At 29.5% G+C, this 23,074-nt stretch overlaps 1 protein-coding gene across 2 annotated transcripts; it reads left to right on the top strand.

Annotated features, from left to right (window-relative positions):
- The first annotated feature begins 756 nt into the window (after nucleotides 1–756).
- On the top strand, nucleotides 757–17,178 carry LOC120071620 (nucleoside hydrolase 3-like). 2 transcript variants are annotated; one of them, XR_016527750.1, is made up of 13 exons: nucleotides 757–1,095; nucleotides 3,862–4,041; nucleotides 7,194–7,304; nucleotides 8,759–9,073; nucleotides 9,652–9,828; nucleotides 9,961–10,245; nucleotides 11,178–11,300; nucleotides 11,854–12,051; nucleotides 12,538–12,791; nucleotides 12,869–12,927; nucleotides 14,127–14,328; nucleotides 14,979–15,281; nucleotides 16,720–17,178. XR_016527750.1 is itself a non-coding variant. In XM_039023977.2 (12 exons), exons 1-12 carry the CDS (start codon nucleotides 859–861, stop codon nucleotides 16,999–17,001), a joined length of 2,667 nt encoding a protein of 888 aa, XP_038879905.1. In that variant the 5' UTR covers nucleotides 757–858; the 3' UTR covers nucleotides 17,002–17,178. The 2 variants fall into 2 exon arrangements, 1 of the variants encoding a protein (XP_038879905.1); XM_039023977.2 differs by lacking the exon at nucleotides 12,869–12,927.
- Nucleotides 17,179–23,074: the final 5,896 nt, after the last annotated feature.

The raw sequence follows: 23,074 nt of genomic DNA, 5'->3' as shown, positions 1-23,074 counted from the left end.
CAAAAACAAAAACAAAACAAACAAACAAATGGTAGGTACATATATGATAAACCTACCATTTATATTTCATAAATACAATGCATAGGATTGTTGACTTCAAATCTTTACTACCAACCTCTTAATTAACTTTATCAAAACTTAATTAATTCAAATTCAAAACCTTTTCTTCACCAACTTTATTTTTATTTAAATGATAGAAGTATGAGAATTTAACTTTCGACCTCAAGAAAATAAGTACACAGGAATAAAATGAAAAAAAAATATTTCAAATGGCAAGATTGTTAAAAATATTTATATAATATAGCAAAATTTCATAATCTATCAATGATAGACACTGATAGACTTCTATCAATGTTTATCAATGTCACTAGTAAACACTGATAGAAGTCTATACTAATAAACATTGATAGAAATCTATCCGTGTCTATTATTGATAGATTCTGAAATTTTACTATATTTTGTAAATTATTTGATTTATTTTTCTATATTTGAAAACAATCCAAAAAAAATCTAACAAGCTCAAACCACTAAGAAAGTGGGAATTGTTGAATCACAATAATTAGATTTATTTTCAACCATTCAAACACATGGCATATATCGAGGATTATTTGGAGTTATTATCCTTCCAAAAAGGTCATAGTGAGAAATGTTTGGAAATGGGCAAAAATTTCAAAGAATCCATCATCAACATTCCAAGTGATCATGAATAGTAGATAAACACAACAATAACTCAAGGGTACAAAAATACCTAATAATAATAATAATGACAAGAGGAGGGTTTTTGAATATTATATAAAGAGAGAGTGGTGGAAGTAAAATTATAAAGAAGGGATTTGAGTAGGGTTTCATTTGAAATATATGGTGATGGAGATGAAGAGGATGATGATGGTAAGAATATCAAGAGAAGGTTTTTGGAAGAGTTGGTTGATTTGTGGAGTGGTGGGTTTGGTTGTGATGTTCGGATCAATGGTTTGGTTGGCAAATTCTTCTTCTCAATCTCCAATGAGAATTCTTGTGGATACTGACGTTGATACCGATGATATTTTTGCCCTATTCTACCTTCTCAAGCAACCTTCCTCGCTCTTTCATCTTCAGGTAAACGTATAGTCTAATCATTAAACATGCATACTGTTGTTTCCAGGTTTGAATTAATGAGATTATAGAGAAGTCTCTGTCTTATAGATTTAAACTTACGACTTCTTAAAATTAAAGGAATTATTTAAATTCTTTGTATCTAAAAAAAATTACAGTAATTTTCTAACAAATCTTTTTTATGATAAATTTTGAAAGTGATACTCACACTTTTTTGAATTCAATCTAATGATATTCTTTTCCGATTAAATACTTAAAAGGAAAAAAAAAGGCAAATAAGTATATTCATATCTTGATTTGATAATAGTTAGTCAATTTTTGGAAGCAAACTTTTTTTTTTTTTGGTTAATCCTAAATTTTACATTTATTTATTGTAGTATTGGTTGATTTCTTAAAAATTATTTACCTGGTCCTTAAATAACATATCTTTTTTTCTTTATTCATCAAATCATGACAATAAGAAATTTTTTATAAATATTTTGAAGGTATATATATTAAGATAAATTTTATTTTCAAGGGACTCAAAATTTTAAGTTTTTTTTTTTTTTTTTTTTTTTGTAAGTTTAAGAATTAAAACCTAATATTTGAAGTTTGAGGGAGTAAAAAGGAATATTATAAAATTTGGGCACAAAATTCTCCAAACCAAAATAGAAGTTGAAATATTATAAATGTATTATATTGAGGTTTTAAGCATTATATTTGTTATAAAAAAAAAAAAAACACTATATATTTATAGTTGTAGAAGAAGCTAGAAAGAGAAGTGATTGATTGAGTGATGGAAAAAAATAACAAAGTTGGAGAAATGAAATAAACACTTTTTTAAAAAATCTTATTTATTTTCATTAGTAAAATAACAGGGAAAATGAGGAATCTCTTCTAATCTCATTTTTATTCTAATTAAACAAAAAAATAATAAATCAAAAAAACAAGTAAAGGAACCAATTCCTCATTTATTGGAGACACCATTCCATTTTACTACTTTTAGATTTGATCTCATGAAATTACAATTTCTATTTCTTTCTAATCTTCATCTTTTATCATTAATATCCAAATTTACACCCCTCAAAATTTCAAATAAAATTTCCAACTTAATGATTAAAATGTTAAACTTTACGCATTTACCACAAATTAAATCTTTTTACCTCTCCATAGGAGAAAAAAATTACGTCTAATTACCATTAGTTTTAATTATTTTGGATCTTCATTATTTAATTTGTTATTAGATTGAGACTTATTGAAAATTTAATGATCTATCACAAATTAACAACATGAGTATAATCCAAGAGGAAAAAAACAATAATTTTATCCAAATGTCAGAAATTCAAAACTTTTCACCCCTAATTGTTGTACTAAAAAAACAACTTATTATAAATTTTAAAAGTCCAGTGGTCCATTATATACAGAATTAAAAAATTACGATTAGATACTTTTTAAAATTTACGAACTTTTTTTTTTTACACAAACCTGAAAATTTCAAAATATCCTTTGTAAATAACAAATATATATATATATATAATTTGAATTAGTTTTCTTAATAGGAAAATAGACTATCTCCTTGCAATATACTATCCTTAAAAAGAAAAATAATCAAGGTCTGAGCTATTTCATACATATTATGCTTTTATGGGAGAATTAAGGACTTTTTTGGCAACTTCTTGTCAAATTTGTTTTGAAGAACTCTCATTGGATGAACTGTCAATTGCCAGCCTTTTATTATTCTCATTGGAAGTTGTTTTCAACTTTGTTGGGAAGAAGTCTCAAGTTGTCACCAAATAGGTAGTAGATCATTGAATTATATATATATGTGTGTGTATATATTATATTTACAAACCTACTAAATATAAAATTGAAATTTTAATTAACATGATCGTAGCTCAACTAACACTATCAACCTCGAGGTTAGAAGTTTGATTCTCTCACCTCACACTTTAATTACAATATATTTACAATATAATAATAATAATAATAATAATAACAACGACTTATTAAATACAAAATTGAAAGTATTTTTCATCAACATGTAAATATCTTCATCAATATTTTCACGTTTTCATGAGTTATCAATATGAAGAGTGAATCAGTATTTTTATTAATGTGTTTAAACAACGTGTAATGATTATATATTAATTTAAATATTTTATTTTTTATAATTTTTTAAAGAAAAAAATATCTTTTTAGTCACTAGATTTTAAAATTTTACATTTTTTAGCTTTTAAATTTTGAGTTTGATTTCAATTTAGTCCATAAATTTCAAAATGTTACAATTTTACCCTTGAAATTTGTGTTTTGTTTCAATTTGGTTCCTAAATTACATGATTTACCTCTAATTTCAATTTTCCACTAAATATTCACTTTTAGTCTATATAGTATTAATATTTTATTAATTAATGTAAAAGAATTAAAATAACTCTAGCTAATTAAGTTTCATTATTTTCTTTTTACTATTAAAATTTTATTTTATAATCATTTTAAATTAATTAATAGACATTAACGTCAAAAATCAAAATGAATATTTAGAACAAGAAAAACGAGGTTAAAATTTGTAAATCTTGAAATATATAAACCAAACTGTAATGAAACTCAAAGTTTAAGAATAAAATTATAACATTTGAAAATGTAGACTAAAAACTCAAAATTTGAAGATTAAAATAGAAGATATTTTTAAATTTAATAACAGAAATTTTAACTTTTTATTTTTTAAAAAAATATCTATGGACACTACTTTATTGCTACTATTATTATCATTAATGTGTGTATTTTGGGATGTAGGCAATAACAATCAACGGGAATGGATGGAGCGACGCGGGACATGCGGTGAACCATTTGTACGACATGTTGTTCATGATGGGGCGAGACGACATCCCAGTTGGTGTCGGCGGAGAGGGCGGCATTTCCCCTAATGCTACTATTTCCCCTCACGTCGGTGGCTATTTACCACTCATTGATCAGGTTATTTAACCCAATCTCATGCACTGACGTCATTCTGTAATGAAAATTGATATGGTCGTAATAAAATTTTATTAATAGATCAATTGTTATAGGCTATAACCACAGGTTTAATTGAATTACTTTTGAATATTTTACTTAAAATTATGAATCTGTCACTTTTATTATTACCGTTATCATTTGACCTAAATAGTAATAGAAATGACAATGATAACAGTAGGATTCGCAACAGGGTCGAGCGGAGCGGGGGGCGTCCCACGTCCCCGACCCCGTGGGGGAAATTCACCCTCATCCCCACCATTTGAAGGTGTGGACAGGGGTGGGGATTCCCTGTTTCCCCACAGAGATTCCTACCTACCATATTTAATTTAGGTTTTTTTTTAAAAAAAAAAAAAATTGGGCTTGGCTTCCTGGGTTTAGAGTTAGAAATTAGATATTTAATATTAGACTTCAATCCAACACTATACATTATAAACATATATATAAATAAATTATTTTATATATTATAAATATATATATATCAAATCGGGGTCGGGGTCGAGATGAGGACGAGGCCCCAAAAATTTTCTCCGGTTTGACCCCATCCCCGGTCAAACTGGGGATTCTCCACCCTGATCGGGGCGGGTCCCCTTGACCTCGTGGGGAATTTTATCAACCCTAGATAACAGTAAATGCAACAAATTTTACAGTTTTCATAATGTGATAATATAATAACAATAATCGTAACACTAACAGTAATAGTAACGTAATTTTCAAACGCAGTCGAATTGGTCACTCTCTGCTCCTTAATCGGATTGCGTTTTTCTATTATAGATTTAGAAGTGGCCCCAAATGGCAGTATTAATACAGAACACAAATAAACAATACCAAACATAATAAAATGGGGTCCACTTTTTAGATTATTATTGATTTATTACGTTTTCCTTGGGGTAAATGAAGTCTAAATTATTTATTTAAAGGTAAATTACAAAAACTACCTTGAAGTATGGTTAGTAGTTGCAGTTACATCTTAGAACTTTTAACGGTAAACATTGAGCCTTCAAACTTATACAAAGGTTAAAATTGGACCATCAAATTTACATAATTGAATAAATTATAACAATCGTATAAATTTGAAGGTTCATCTTTTATTACTTAGAGGTTCAACTTCAATAACTATTATAAATTTGAAAGTCCAATTTTAAATATTTATATAAGTTCGAAGGCTCAAATTCTAGAATTGAAAATTTAAGAGTATGATTGCAACTACAATCATTTTTGCAAGTTCCCCCATTATTGAAAATCCAATCAACTTTATCTTCTATTTCTAGTATTTCTAACATTTCTCATGTTCAAATGATTTTAAGTTTGACATCGTTATATTATGTTAAACAAATTTCTATTTTGAAGTGGGTTGAAATGATATATGTCTTACTTTCTTAAAATGTTTTTCAGTTTTGAGTGTCTTTTCAATTTAGTCCATAATATTTAAATATGTGTAAGATTTCAATTTGGTAACCAATATTTTAATTTTTTTTTATTATTAAAATATCATTTTTAGTGCACACTTTGAGTCTCATTTTAGTTTAGTAATTGTAATTTGAACTATTCAAATTTAATCTATGCTCTTTTTATTTTTTTAAAAAAATAATATCTACATTTTTTTTTGGTTAGTTTGAAGTTAATTTTTACCAAACTTAGTTAAGTGATAGGCTAAATTGTAATAAATAAATAAATAAAATAATCCTAAACTTTGTTATTTATTCAAAAAAATATTTATACATTTCAAAATTACAATATTTTTCTTAATCTTTTATAAATATTTCGGATCTACTCTTACAGTAGTAATTTGTTACAATATTGAACATAAAGTCGATGTGGCAATGGCTTGGAATAAAGTGGTCGTGACTAAAACATTTCTCTGGATTAATTCTGAATGAACGATGTTAAGCCCACGTTCGGATTTATTTTTAATTCAAGGGTAGTTTTGAAATATTTATGAAAGATTGAAGATCATATTACAATTTGGAAAAATATTTTTTTTTTAACGAATGAACGAGTTCATGGGTATTTTCTTCTATAATCTATTTAAAATAATAATGATAGTAATAATCATTTTACTCAACAAAAATAGTATGTGAACATGTTTTAAAATTTTATAGAAATCCTTACTAAAGGCATGGTTAGGAAACAACCATCATTTTCAAAAACAAGAGAAACTAAAAACAAAAGCGGTTATCAAATTTAACCTTAATCTTTCCCTCCTTATTTCCTTATTTTTGTTATAATTTTAGAAAAATTTTAATTTACACCCTGGGTTTGTCGATTTAAATCATAAACTTCCGTAAGTGTATCAATTAACAATAAGTAAAGTATTGTATTGAAATGCACTATAACCGAAGTTTAATATCAATATTAGAGGGAAATGTTGAGTTCTAATTTTTATGAAAATTTTAATAACAATATTGATAAATATTTTTTATACATTATATATATATATATAGTTGAAAATGTCAACTTATACCCCTAAACTTTGTATCGATTTAAACTCTAAACTAATAATTGTCTCAATTTAGATCATGAACTTTTGTAATGGTATAAATTTACACTCTTTATTATATTCGATTTGGAAAACCTTTTGTGAAACTTACAATTGTATCAATTAAATCCAAAATTTTCATAAATGAATCAATTTAGACTCTTAAACAAAATTTTCTTTAAACATTATCCCTACATTTTTTTTAGTAGTCCATTTTTGTAAGGTTGACATTTAAAGAAGTCTACACCTATTCGAGAATTAATGCATAGATTATTTTCAAATGTAATCGAAATAAAGAGTCTAAATCGATTGAACTATAAAAAATTAAGAGTTTAATTAACTTAAATTATAAGTTTTATACGATATTTGGATGAATGAAATTTAAAAGAAGATATAAATTGATCAACCCATAAAAATTTAAATTTTAATTAATATTACTGTTAGTTCATAGTTTTAAATGATACAATCTCTAAAGTTCAAAAGTTTAAATTAATATTATTATATTTGTAAATAATTTTTGAGTTATTTTCTTTTAGTGAAAACATCCCAAAAATTTATAAGAAGTATTTAGTTCCTTTTTTTTTTAAAGCTGGAGTAAAACTGAAATGGCGCGGTGGCCGGTGGTTGGTTTGAACAGGGTGTGTCGACGGCGGGGCAATGCAGATACAGGCAAGCGATTCCGGTGGGAGAGAAAGGACGTCTCTATGCCAATACCAACTTTGGTTTACGTAAACCCTTTCTTCCTCAGGTACTGCTCTTTCCTCTTCTTCTTTCTTCAATTCAATGGAATTTCGCATTAACCAACTCACCTCTCACCCTGTAAATGATCAATGACCCGTCCCAAACTTAAATAAAATCTAACCTTATGTTTAAGTCAAAATATAGTACCGCGTTAAGGATGACCATGTCATGCAATGGTTTCTATTGCAATTTTTATTTTTCTAGTACTTTGATGTGCTTATTGCGATGGGTGGATAAAAATGAAGATCGCGACAAACATGGTCATTGCGTTTAGACAACTATAGATGTTTCAATTGTTTTCGGGAACAGGACGGCAGGTCATTAATCATTGAAGGGTTGAGAATATGTCTGTACGAAAAAAATTATTGATTTGACTTGCTCCATGAACTTCAAATAACTTATTGGCTAAATTGGTAATTTGGTCCTTATTTTTTGGTTTAAAAAGTTTTAGTTTAGTCTCTATGCTTTGGGCTTAGTTTCAGTTTGATCCTCATGATTTTGGTTTAGTTTCAATATAGTCTTTATGATTTTTATTTCTCTATGATTTGGTCAAAGCCAGCAGTGAACGAAGTGTTAAAGTAGAGAAAGCTAGCGTTCCGTACTCAGCCGGCCAAGCAAAACTCCAGCTAAGCTAATAGCTCTCATTGTGGGATATCTAAAAAAGTCTTCTTTGTGGCCTTCCTTCTCTTCTGGATCCAAACTTCATAAATTGTCCTTGAAATTATCATGTTGACAAATAGTGCTTTAGTGGATTTTACTGTGGTTTATGGCTGAGAAAAAATTTATAGAATATAGGTAGGTTGTTAAAGTGGGTAAAACACAATTTTAGGACGACTTGTGAGGTTGAACTAACTATAGGAACCAAATTGAAAGTTGAAGCTAATCTTATAGCGTAGACTGAATTGAAACTAAGCCTGAACCATAGAGATTTAATCGAAACTTTTAAAACCATAGAACTCGATCCAAGCCATGTAATTTAACCACACTTATTTGTTGATAGTTTGTACTTAAGTTTCAATGTAGTTCCCAGTTTTTTAAAAGGTTTTATTTGGTCTCTGTAGTTTTGTTAAATCTCCTACAAGCTTCCATGGTATTACCAAAAACTGAAAAAGTTAATAGTTCTCCTTCTCTTCAGTAGAATGTTTTCCAAGCACGGAGGATATTTTCTTTGGACCCACAGGGCATTGACTTGGCATTCAAAGAAAACTATCAACATTTGGTTGATTAAAAGTTTTTTGTAGAAACATTTAGAATTACAAAGTTCGAGTTCAAACTGAAAACAAGTCCAGAAGACTAAAGTAATAATTAATCCAACCTATTCTAGACTGATAGACTTGGTTGTTTTTCGACAATTTTGCAATTCATTGTGCCTTTGATTCATTGCCTCATTCTTCAAACAGAAATTCAGTCCTTGTTATTTCAAGGGGCCCCCCTTTTTTTATACATGTTGATGCTTGACAGGGTAAGAGGAGATATATTCCTATGAAGCAGCCAACTGCACAGCTGGTGATGAAAGATGCAGTATCTGCAGGGCCTACTACAGTTTTTCTTATGGGAGCTCATACAAACTTGGCCATATTTCTTCTATCAAATCCTCATTTGAAGAAAAATATAAAGCATATATATGCCATGGGTGGTGCTATTAGAGAAATTTGCTCAGAAAATGCTGACAAATCTCATGGGAAGACGTGCAACAATATCGGGAACTTGTGGCCTCCAAATACAAATCCATATGCCGAGTTCAATATATTTGGAGACCCTTTTGCTGCCTACACAGTAATTTCTACTTCCACTGTTGTTAAAAGTTGATTATTAACATTCTAATCTACGAAACAATCTGTATATGATGATGAATGTTATGTGTCAAATGTTCTAAATCATACCTCTAAATAAGATAACTCGACATGGAGAGTAGCTAAATATGGAAAAAGAGAAAAGGTTGATTAAAATTTCTGTGAATGCTTTTGCTACAAATTAACATGCCACTATTTGCAGTAGAACTTTCGTAGAGATATGGATCTCTCATTTTGATACCTTCTCTCTTTGTTTTTCTTTCTTCATTTTGTTTATCATATATCCTTCTGCTAGTTAAGTTTGGTATATTGGCATTGTATATAGGGTGCTTTGATAATTAGTATTTAGTTCAACGTTTTTTAAGTGCTTGGCTATCAATCGCTTGGGCTGAAAACACGCTATAAGTGCTCACATTGAGATGCTTTTGACTCTTTTTTAAGAACACTTCAAATTCTTCCAAATTTGAACTTTTTTAGTGAGAAGTGCTTTTGGCCATATTTTCTTTTGTGTAATTTTGGGTTATGTGTCTGACATTACAGTGTTGCTTCTTTGGGGAACAGGTACTACATTCTGGAATCCCTGTTACACTTGTTCCTCTGGATGCAACAAGTACCATTCCTGTGAATGAGAAAGTATTTTTGGAATTTGAACAGAGACAGAACACTTATGAGGCTAAATATTGTTTCCAGTCTTTGAAAATGGCTCGCGATACTTGGACTGGCAATGGATTTTTTGAAGTAATTTTCCATAACTGATTGATTCAATTATCTTTCACTTAGAAAGATGTCTGATTTCTATAGCTTCTCAAGCTAAGATAAAAATAATTACAAACTTATCATGTTCATTGTAGTGACTTGGCATTTTTACAGATTTATTCGATGTGGGATTCTTTTATGGTTGGTGTAGCTTTGTCCCAAATGTATAATTCGGACAGAGGGAGTGGAAATAATGCCTTTTCGAAGATGGAATATCTAAATATCACTATTGTTACGTCCAACAAACCTTATGGGATCTCTGATGGATCAAATCCACTTGTCGATGGACATTTGCTCCCAAAATTTGGTGTCCAAAAGAATGGGGTGCACAGTGGTCATGTTCAGACGGGAATGCTAGATCCATTCTGCCTTGTTTCAACTGAAATAGGGAAATGCCAGGTATGTTGCATTTTGAAGTTTCGAGCAAATTTGATGATCGTGCAATTTTTTAAATAGAGAGCAACTTCTTGTCAATGATATATGTACAAGAAAGTATTCATATGTTAGCATATTTGGAATTGTCCTTTAGGATTTTTATAGAAGATTTATAGCAGCTAAGAAGAAAATTTGTAGGAAGTGGGTTGAAATTGCATTAAAGTCTAGGGTCTAAGTTAAGAAACTTGTGACAGACTCTTCAATCACAAGAAACTCTTCTATGCTAAATATAATTTGTTGGTTGACAAAATAGTGACAGTACAGCTTCCAAGGATTGACCCTAATGCTAGGTTCAAGCCCTCAAGTGAAAATTCATTTGATTACCATTTGGTTTTTTATTTCTAACAATTGTGCTTGTATTCTTACTCATTCTTTCTAATTGTTTTCATCTTTCCTAAGGGAGCATTTGAATTCCAAAAGCAAAAATATGTTTTTAAGTTTTCAAAATTTGGCTTGGATTTAGAAAACATTTATAAGAAGATAACCCAAAAAAAAAAAAAAAAAAAAAAAAAATCATACGTTGAAATAGTGTTTATATAGATATAATTTTCATAAATAAAAAATCAAATAGTTATCAACCAGAGCTTTAATTATTTGAACCCATATTATTGCTGGAAGTTGGTCTTGGAGTGGGAGAAACAGGGGTGGGCCTTGAGAACATTGCACGGAGTGGATCCTCCATGCCTTGGTTATTTTTGGAAAACATGGTATTCGTGTAATTCGTTTTGTAGTCAAGTCAAAGATTTTAAAAACAAGTTGATGAAGTCTAATGGCTGTGTTTTTTTTTTTTTTTGTTGCTGATGAAGTTTCTTTTAAACAATTCTAAAATTTTTAGTAGAAGTTTAGATTTTTCATTACTAGACAAGTGTTAAAAGAGTTTCATACAATGCTCATAGGATGGTTATACAAAGGAGGCAGATGGCCCTGAATCAGTTCAAGTTCTAGTTGCTGTGGAAGCTAAATCAACTATTGACACCAACAGCTCAATTGATAAAGCATTTTATAGAAGCTTCCTGGATGTAAGCTCTCTAAGTCCTTCAGGCAATGATGTTGAAAAAGTTATTTGTTCTTTAAAAGTTTATTTAATTTCAAGGCAATTCTCTATATGGTTATATTTGCTGTTTTGTATTTTCTTTCTTTCTTTTTCTCTCCCTTTAGGAGTTTGTTTCCTTCAACATTTATTCCTTTTAATTATATCAATGAGAAGTTGTTTTGGAAAAAAGATTATGTAGACGTGACTTGTGTAGCGAGGGGTTTTCGCAGATACAAATTTGGATCCAGTTCATTATTAGTTAAGCAGTGTTTCTATTGTTATGAATTTGTGAGTTAGTGTTTTCCTTAGTTTAGAGAGTTTTTGTGGTTTCTAATCGAAGCCTTCTAAGGATTAGTAGCTCCCTATAACGAACCTACCATTATTTATTTTACTTTTATGTGGAAATAAATCTATCAGATTATGTGCATGAAAGTGTTGGATTTTTCTAATTATAACTGAATTAAAAATTTTGATGCTTGATTGTTCTACCATTTCTACCCCATTTACTTTCTCAGTGAAATGTTTACTAAAAATTGCAGGTCCTTAATAGTCCACGACAGACAGGGAGGTTTGATTTTAGAGCTCAGTTTCCTAACTACAGGGAAGTACTATATAGACCAAAGTTTGGGAAGAAATTACTAGGAAAACCAGTTATTTTTGACATGGATATGAGCACAGGAGATTTTCTCACTCTTCTCTATCTCTTGAAGACACCCATTGAAATCATCAATCTAAAGGTATTGTGTTATTTTGTTCGGTTTTTCATGTTTTAAAATACTTTTCAAACTTTATCATGATTTCAAAAATCAAAACCAAATAGTTATCAAATGGGACCTTAGCTTTAAAAATTTAGTTATGATTTCAAAAAAGATCGAAAGAGTTCGTCACAAAATCAAGAAAAGTATTAGGAAATAAGCATACATTTTAAAAAAAGAGTGAAAAACAAAAATGCTATGAAATGTAACCTGTATGTTTAAGCAAATATTAATGTGAATTTTCTTGGATGAACCTATAAAATCAATCAAGATGATCCTATAGTTTCTACTTTTAGTAGAAGTGTTCAGTTCAAGTTTGTTCCAAAAACCAAGAATTGCGTGTATTTCAAAGAGAACTTCAATTCTATTTCAATAGGTGTCAATTACCTTGCCTTACTTGATATGAAGCCTAGGCATGGCTGTTTCTCTTTCTTCTGTTCTTGTAAATGTTAACACATCATTTCCCAGGGAATAATAATTAGCCCAAATGGATGGGCAACGCCTGCAACAATAGACGTTGTATATGATGTATTACATATGATGGGCCGTGACGACATTTCGGTTGGTCTTGGAGATGTATTTGCTATTGGAGAAGCACATCCATCATTTCCTCCTATTGGAGACTGCAAGTATATCAAGGCCGTTCCTCATGGTAGTGGTGGCTTCTTGGACTCTGATACACTTTATGGATTTGCTCGAGACTTGCCTCGTAGTCCTAGAAGGTAATTCTTTTTAGAAAACATATATCTTGATATGACTTCTCCTTATGGTTGAATAATTGTTCATCTTTTTTTCCTAGTTCACAACGTGTGAGATTGGGAGAATTGGGATTCAAATCTTTGACCATCTTGATCGAGGGTATATATTTAAATTAGTTGAACTATATATTCAAACTAACCATGATTTGATGATTGTTTAGCAATAAATAATTCCCCACACATTGTATTGGATGTTTTAAGTATGAGTTTGGAATGACTTTGTGGGGGAGAAAGTGCTTTTCGCTAGTTAGATTAATTTTTCAATATCTTCATGCTGTTTGGTTAAACAGAAAGTCTCTTTTTTGAAATTTCAGAAACATTTAAAATAATTTTAAAGTGCTTTTAGAAGTACTTAAGCTCCATTTGGTTCACAATTCATTCTCGTTTTTATGTTTTCAAAAAAAAAATATAAATACAAGGAAAACAATTAAAACGTATTTGGTATACTTTTTTTTTTAAAACGATTTCTATAAACAACCTTTGAAATAGTCAATTTTCAAAAACAATAAATTGTCGTTTTCTTTGTTTTTAAAATTTGTTTTCAGAAATTATGAACATGAGATATACTATTGCATTTTCAAATTCACAACTAAACAAAAATTTTGAATTTTGAATTCAAATTTTCAAATTTTAAATTGGAACCAAACGTATTTTCGCATATAGTGAAAAAGAAGAATTCGTTTTTGTTTTCTACTGAATTTTTTATTTTTTAAAACAATGTTCGGATCACGAATCAAACGAGACCTTAGAGTGTGGAATGACTTTCTAAGTGCTTAAAAATGTTCTAAAATAAAAAAGAAAATGTTTTTAACTCTTAGAAAACCATTCCATATAAACCCTTAATCGATGCTTAAAGTATTTATGGGAAAAACATTTCCTTAAAGCATTACTCTCAAAAGTCATCACAACTTACTATAAGTTGCATCCGACAGCATAGCTCAAACGTTTTGCAATATTTGGTAGTCCTATGGGTTCAAATGGTCGAGTTGAAAGTTGAATGAATAAAAGGATTTGGCGTCACTCAGAATTGATACACACGAGGGTGTGCAGGTCCATTTATGGATAAGTAGAATGGGGCTAAATACCATGATTACCATAAAACAAAATTACATTGGTTAACCATTAGTTTTAGTTTCCATAGAAATGGAACTTAGTCGTTTATAATATGATGCTTATATCTAGAAAATCATTTGCTGTTGAGATCTTAATGGATGATTTTCTTCAAGTACATGTAAAATTGCTACTGCATAAGTGACAAACTTTGGACAAAACCAAACTTCCATGATTTTTCCTGTTCAGATATACAGCTGAAAGTTCAGTGAAGTTTGGACCATTTAGAGATACTGATCACCCTGAACTCAGACAGATGTCTGCACTTGATGTTTGGAAAGATGTTGTGCAATCTCTAGATCTGGAGAAAAAAATAACTGTTTTAACCAACGGACCTTTGACGAATCTCGCTCAAATTGTACACCATAAAGCCATAAGCACAAGGATTCAGGTAAACGATCATAATCTTTCATTTATTGCATACGCATATTATATACGATTAAGGATTGATGATATGGTGAGAGAAGATAAACTGCATAGTGAAAACATTCTTTGGTTGGGTTAAAAAACACTTCTGCTACTTCAACTTTCATGGAAGTAACAATTTAGTGCCTAACTTTAGTTTATGATAATTTATTCTATGTCTTTTCAATTTTGTAATAATTTAGAACATTAAATGTAATTGTTCAATATTTGTTTTTTAGGTACAACTGGAAATTCATACGCCTTTTACTTTTGATACTGCCACTTTAAACACAAGATGATGTATATTGAAACTGTTTTAATCAATTTATAAAAGTCTATGACCTCAATCTTCTATCAATTTCAAATGGTCCGTTAATCAAATAGTTCATAAACTTCTAACATCATGCAAATTTTAATTTATAATAGGTCAAAAGTGTAAGAGTTTTGGAATGAATCTCAATTTCTATTAAATTCATTAATGAAAAGTTAATTATAAGAATTAAAATAATGTTATATTCAAATTTCAGGGATTAAAATCTGAACATTTTAACATAAAATAAAGTACCTGAAAGTTGTAGAAACCAAGAACAAGTTCAAAAGTATCCAAAATATTGTCTTGATTATTTGTTGTTGCAGGAGGTATATATTTCTGGAGGAAACATAAATTATGGTGTAGACAAGGGAAATGTGTTCACTATACCTTCAAATGAGCATTCAGAATTCAACTTCTTTCTGGACCCCACAGCTGCAGATTTGGTTTTGGGCTCGGGATTGAACATCACACTTATCCCATTGAACGTGCAACGGAAAGTAAGTTCTTTTCACAAGATCCTCAAAAAGTTGAAGCTCGGAAACAGAACTCCCGAAGCACGGTTCTCTCGACGTCTACTCTCCAGGCTATATCACCTTAAGCAGAAGCATCATCAATACCATCATGTGGTAAAGTTGCTTAACTTGATTATTCTATATAGACTCTGCTTTTGTCTATTGGTCAATCAGGCAGTAGTTTCTTGAGTTTCTTTATCTCTGCTGGCTCTTGGGCATCTTAAAGATTTTTCGTGTGGAACATGCATTTATAATCAATTTGTTGCATTATAGGTTTTTAGACATAGAACTTTCATCCTCAGTTGAAAATCATGATCATTTTAGTTCAAAGTAGAAATAGTTTAAGAAGAGAAAATTTTAAGACTGTGTTAGATGGGTTTTTGGTTGTTTTTTTTCCCTAAAAATATTAAATTACTAATTCAATCCTAAACTTTGATAGTTGTGTCAATTCAGTCCCGAAACTTTTAACAGTTTCATTCACGATTACATTTCTCAATCATAAATTCTTGTCATATAGCCTCCAAATGATGTGACATATCAATTGGACAAATGTTAGAAGATTTGGTATGATATGATGCAAATGACTGAAGGAAATAAATAGTTGGACAAATTTTAGTGATTTGATATGTTGCTTGGATCAAATGTACTAGTGAGTCTGAGATGACTTTTGAAAGAGTCTAATTGAAATACTTTTAGCAAGTTTTTGGACGAAGCATTAACTATGCTTCTTTTAAAGCACTCTAAAGTATTTTGAAAATATTTGAGAACTTCAAAGCCACATGTAATTATTTAACCAAATCCTAAAATTTACTTTAGGAACTGTTTGGAATGATTTTAAAATGCTTTAAAAGGTATTTTTAAATGAAAAAAGTGTTTCTAAAAAAAAGAAAAGTTCTCAAGTTCACTTTCTTTGCATGTGCCACTTTATTATGTCTACTTGACTGCTTTTGTCATTTTTCTATCATGATGCATCAAACTTGCAAACACTTGTCCAATTAGTATATCAGATAACATTATCATTTAGTTATGGTTAACCTAAGGGATAACACTATCATTTAGTTATGGTTAACCTAAAGAAAATATTTCTTTTGAGTTCGACAACATATGGGGCGAAGTTGAACCTTTGACTACTTGGTTGATGGTACATGTCAGAACCGGTTGAGTGATGTTTAGATTGTCATAAAGATTATATCGAATCGTAGTGTAAAGTTTAAAGACCTATATAATTAAAACATTCTAAAATTTAAGGATTTAACATCACGATCGTGATTGAAATATTGACTTTTAATTTAGTCTTTAAAAAATGAATTTAGTTTGCTAACCTTTGTCTTTGTGTTTTTCATTTTCTAAAAATACTTTACACATCTAAGCTAAATTTTGAAAAATCAAAAACAACTTTCTTAAATTTACTTTTCTTAGTATCAAATGTTTTCAAAAGTAGGTTACAAGACAGAAAATAATGGAAACAAACAAGCATCCTACTCAAAGTAGAAAACTAAAAACAAAACCGTCATCAAATTGGTTGGTAAGACATCAACATTTTTTTTTACAGGATATGTTCTTAGGAGAAGTCCTTGGTGGAGTGAGCTTAGCTGGAAAACATATGAATCTGAAGCAAACATTCAGCATGAAGCCTCTCAAGGTAGTCACAAATGGAGGTGAATCAAAAGTAGGGCAAACAATTATAGATGAGAAGAAAGGGAAGTGGGTGAGAGTTTTGGAGAGTGTAGAACCACTTGCATTCTATGAAGATCTTGCAAATGCATTGGCTGATGAAAAGCAATCTGCTGTTATTGGAAGCTTTGAGGGCCAGAAAAGGCTGTGGAGTGCTTAAGTATTGGTTTTGTATGGTGAAGGAGATGTGTTGAAGAATGTACATAAGAAGCTGAATGATAAATAGCTACTCAGAAACCCTTGTATTATAAGTGTCATACTTATGTGACTCTTCTCAGAGCTTGGTTTTATGACAAATGAAATATGAAAAAAAAGCCAAAAAAAATCAATTTTTTTACTGTGTTATTTAGTCAAGTATGTTCATTTTATGTTAAATTATAAGTTTAGTCCATGAATTTTCAAGTTTGTTTTAAATAGGTCCATGAACTTTCATTTGCGTGTCTAATCGGATTTTGGAATCTCAAAAGTGTGTAACAAGTCCTTAAACTTTCATTTGGGATAGTTGCAAGAATAGGAAAAAAAAAAAGCCTACATTAATATATTTTTGCTTTTTTTATATATATAAAAAAATACAAGGATATAGCTCATAATTGAAATTTGATTTCCATCCCACTCTTATCATACACACGAAAAAAGAATTAAAATGTTTCAAAAAAGAAGTAAGAAGAACTTGCCTCCTATAAATGACCTAAGAAGAACTTGCCTCCTATAAATGACCAGTTATGCATCCCTCTAAATGGCTAATAAGTATGAAGAATGTGCACCCCTCTAAATGGCTAGTTATGTGAGAGCTATAATAGCTCACTTATTGGGTGGGGTGTGTTAAGAAAGTAGAGCTAATTCTAATCCCAATTTTGCTACAGTATCGCTATTTACAATTCTTAGTGGTTAAAATAACCAATCTTCCTCCAATTTTTCTAATGGCTCCACCTACCAACGATCAGCTCCACCGAGCATCTCTACCAGCCAACTCCAACGTATACCACCTCTAACACTTGATTTTGACGACGATCACCTATGCTAACCACCTATGATGATCAACTTTGACGATTACCTCCAATGACCACCCATGCGACTAACTTTAACAACCACCTTTGGAACCAACTCATAATATTTATGTTGAATTTTATGTCCTAAAACTCGTAGTTTGTAAACATTAGAACTTATTCCCTTGACTATTATATGAGTACTTGAACTTTATGTGGAGATATACTAGTGGATCAGGTTCAAGTAAATAGTCAAAATGATCTATAGTATATGAATAAGGTTGGGTACCTTATTCTGGTAACGCTATTGGATGCGACCTACTCTATAGTTGTTACAAACAGTTGTAAAGTGCTACATACGAAGTGATCCTAATTCGTGCATGTTGAGACATGAGGAGTGGGGATGTCCTGTGCAAATGAGTTTTGTGCAAGACCGGACCACAAAACCTGTCACTCTTACTTTATAATATTGTTTACTGTTTAAGACTGACTATTTCAAAGCGATGACCTAGGTAACTTAACCTTAATCCTGAGCTAACTGCGAACTCCTATTTGTTCGGGATTATCCTTTGATCTGCAAACGGTGAGAGTAGACCAATTGCCTCTGCTCAATAAGCTTACTATTTTGGGATAAGACCGGATGAATAGTTGAAAACATAGGGTGCAAGAGGGAATTCACTCCTACCCGATTAGGGTTAGTAGAGAGGTTGTTCCCTTTAAGTGTTGATCTTGAACAAGAGGCCTCACCCTCTCATTGGCCTAAGAGGGATTCGATTTGTTGATTGGATCACAGATCAATTGTTCATTAAGGGATCAGTGGAACTTAAGAAACAAAGGTAATTTCGGGCATAAATCAGAGATTTGACCCTGCCATTATTACGAGCAGCCTGTGAAGGGTTAACTTACTAATCATTATTATATCGAGTGGACATAATATATCTACAGTGAGGGGAGTTCAGCTATGGGCTTTAGTGAAATCACGCATTAGTTAACGAATGGGGTTAGATCGGTCTAATGAGATTAATCGTTGGAGCCCATGATCTGTAGGTCCGCAAGGTCCCCCTACTAGCTCGTAAATGGATAAGCTCTATAATAACGTGATAAGTTAATTTGAAGTGTTCAAATTAGAATTAAATGAATTTGGAGAAATAATATTTAAATATGATTTAAATATTTGAAGATGAAATCGTGTTAAAAATTAATTTAATATTTGATATTAAATTAATTAGAATTATTTAAATTGTTTAAATAATTATTTATTAATTTTATTAAAGAAAATTAATTTATGAAATTAATTTTGTAAAATTAATAATATTTTAAGTTTTATTAAATAAAATTTATTTTTGAAATCAATTTTGATAAAATTGAAAAAGAAAAGAAAAACATAAAGTTGGAAAATTTGATTTTCCATTTACTTCATGAACTAGCTCACCAACAACCCACTTTAACTTCATCAACTCCAAGCATGAGATGCATCTCATGCAGCAAGCTTCTTTGCATGAATGTCTGCAATATATAGAAGATTTTGGAGTGTTTTTGGAAGAGAGCAACCGAACAAAATTCTGAGAAAAAGTTGAGAGAAGAAGGATGTTCTTCTACATGGTTGCTACTATGAGCTTCTCCAAATTCCCTTAATTCTAACTTAGTTTGAGTCACACTACTCAATCTTGAGCCCAAGAAGATAGTAGGAAAGATCTTGGGGTGGTCTACAACAAGATCTCGTGGAGATTTGCAACTGAATCAAAGCTTAGAGGAAGTTCTTCAAAGATATGTCATGAAACCATCTGTTGAAGCATGCTTTCTTTTCTGCCAAAATTAATGAATTACAGTGCTTATGGATCCTGGTTTCTTCCGTTGCACATGGGTACCTTCCAACTATTTAATAGTTTTCTTTTGTAGTAATTTGACATGAATTGCTCTCTTACGTTACTAAATTAAACGTAAAAGAACAATTACATTTAACATTATTTAATATATTTTTATATTAATTAGTTATTTAATCATTAAAAATAAAAATAAATAAAATAGGAGAGATTTTCAAAAATAGAAAAATAAGGGAAACTATTTACACAAAATAGCATAACTTAATCATCTTCCCCTTTCTTCATCTTCCCATTTCTCCGTCTTTTTTTTTTTTCTTATTCTTCTTCTTTTTCTTCGGTCCAATCCTGGTCTCTCACTCTAACCCACACACTTTCTTCTTCTTCTTCTTTCCGATCTCGGTCTCTCTCTCTAACCCACGCACTCTAATGTCCAACAGCCACTGCACTCATGCCCAACTGTCGATACATTGCCGTTTGGGTTTACATCACAGATCTAGTTGTACGTTATCGTCAGTCAGTCGATTTTTCTCTCTCTACCCAATTCAATCTCTCTCTTCCTCTAAACCTTAGATCCTTATAGCCTAATCCTCGTTGTCGTTGTCACGTCACCACTAGCACTACAGTTTGCCAGATTTTTTGCCATGAAGGGTAAGATTTTGGGCATTTTGGGTTAATTTTGTTTGGTTCTTGAACACCTATTAAGTTTTGGTATTGAAATTGATTTACCCATGAAGCCAATTTTTGTTTTATTGCTTTTAGATAGTTGTGATAGATATTATTATCAATGTGTATCACAAATAGATGTTGATAGACTATTAACGATAAAAACTTATACAAGTCTATCACTAATAGACATTGATAGAAGTCTATCAATGATAAAAACTAACAGAAGTCTATCATTGCTAGAAGTTGATAGAAGTCTATCAGTATCTAGTAGATACTGATAGAAGTCTATCGTAATACTATCAGTGATTGAAACTGATACAAATCTATCACTAATAGACGCTGATAGAAGTTTATCTATATATATCAGTGATAGAAACTGATAAAAATCTATTCATGTCTATTAATGATAGAAACTCATAGAAGTCTATCATTGATATTATAGTGATAGAACTTATACTAGTTTATTACTGATAGACGCTGATAAAAGTCTATCAGTGTGTTTTTTTTGCTATTTTTGTAAATAGTTTGACATTTTTCTATCTATGAAAAAATTCCATAAATTATTGTTATATTAAACATTAATTAAATTAATTACTAAAAATAATTAATTAAAAAATTAATAATGAATAATAAAATTTTATACTAAATAGTTAAGATAACATAAAATATTAACTTAAATGTGTATTAGTTGACTTTCTTTTTACTATAATAGACATAGAAAGATCTTAACCACATATTTCATGATTACTATCACTTCGATGCTAGTTGAGATACACTCATTTTGACTTTACTAGTTAGAACTATGTGTATTGCATGTGTTTCATGGGTTGAAATAAGAGTCTAATATTTGGTAGTTATCTTTTTCTTTCAAAAATAATTTTTTTACTATTTTTTTTAGTTTTCGAATTGAATTTTTATCTCTTAATTTAAATCGTTGATGGTAGAGAAAAAAAAACAAAAGTATAATATTTGCATTTATAATAAGAAAACTTTGAAATAAAAAGTTAATCACTTTTATAAGAAATAAAAACCTATTTCTAATAGGTTTATAGCTCCTATTTAACTTCCTTAAAAAAAGACTATTCTATTATCTTTGTCGAAAAAAAAAAGACTATTCAATCTAAATCTCAATCCAATACAAAAGCTTTAAAAAAATGTCGTTTACCTTAAATGATAATAAAAAAAATAAAATAAAATGTGATATTAATTAAAGATAAAATGTGATTTTTTTAAAAAATATTTCTCCTCTCGATAGTGATTCTCCACCAATATATATATATATATGATTTGTTTTATTTTTACATGTGATGCTCAAAATTAGGATTTTTAATTTTTTTTTTATTTTCTCAACAAAAAAATAATATTATATTTTTTAATTTCATTATTACGTGTGATGCTCAAAATTAGGGAAAAAATGATCCTATTTATTTATTTATTTTTCTGATGCATGATTTTCAACTTCTATCCTCCAATATTGCTCATGTTATTTATTTATTATATAATTATTTTTTTAGTTTGTTGGTAAACAATGAAGTAACAAATATAAAGAATATTCCACTTCATCCATCTTCGTCCGATCGACCTCCACCTAATTATAATGGAAAAAACAACATTAAGTTCTAAAAAGAAAAAAAAAGCTTATCGATCTGATTAAGGGAAAAAAAGTTTTTAAAAAAAATGTAAATATCTCAAATATAAAAAAATAGAGAAAAAACATGGAGTTATAAAAAGAAGAAAATTCATAATAAAATAGAAAACAAAAAAAGAAAGATACATTAAAAGATTGAGAGTATAATTTAGAGAGGAAATTTAGATTCAAATTTTAGTTATGTTTGATCTTAAATCAAATTCCGAGAGAAAAAAAATCCAGGCTAATTTTTTTTTTTTTTTTTTTTTTTTTTTTTTTTTATCGTGATAAAAGCTATTTTTCAACCTGATAAAACTATTATTTAAAAATAAATATGAAAAAAATTCAAGATTTTAATGTGATAATTTTTAAATAGGGATTTTTTAATGCGATAATGCTTAAATATGCCAAGAGAAAAATCAAGACAAATATAAGAAAAATTGAAGAGAAATGTTTACATATAAAGGTGAAAAAAAAGGAAGGAAACAAAGTCAACAAACATTAAAAAATAATAATAAAAAGAGAGAAACAGAGATACCTTCTACATAGTTCTATCTCAGCTACAAAAAGAAAAATATGTTAACAAAATAAAAGAGATAAAGATATCATATAATACCTTAGAAAATTGAGAACGTAATTTAGTCCCAGATTTAAAAATTTAAATAAAAAAAGAGAGCACAAAAACAAAATAGAAGGAAAGGAAGAGGGTGGAAACTCGAGATTTAACATACCTAGAAATTTAGATTTCAAATCTTAATTTGATTTTTTATAAAATTAATTTAGAATTATCATATTTTATTTTCCCCCCCCTTTTATCTAGATGTGAATATTTAAAGATCTATTATTTTTCATTTTTTTTAATTCCCTTTTATCTTGATTATCTGCACGTGAATATTATTTAGAATTATCATATATATATATATTTTTTTTTATATTTTAAAAAATTTTTTGTTATCTTTTATCTAGATGTGAATGTTTAAAAAATCTGTATTTTTTTTAGATTCTTCAATTTTGTATAGATATCTACACGTGAAAAACAAATGTCGCCGAATCCTAATATATTTATATTTAATATTTATTTGAAATTAATAATCATAATTAATTAAGTTATATTTTTATTTGAAAATCTAA

This window comes from Benincasa hispida, chromosome 2 (assembly GCF_027475165.1).
Source record: "Benincasa hispida cultivar pf3 chromosome 2, pf3_genome.v1.1, whole genome shotgun sequence".
Taxonomy (NCBI): Eukaryota; Viridiplantae; Streptophyta; class Magnoliopsida; order Cucurbitales; family Cucurbitaceae; genus Benincasa; species Benincasa hispida.
Note: the sequence above shows the minus strand (reverse complement) of the source record. Positions and strands in the feature narration are given on the sequence as shown.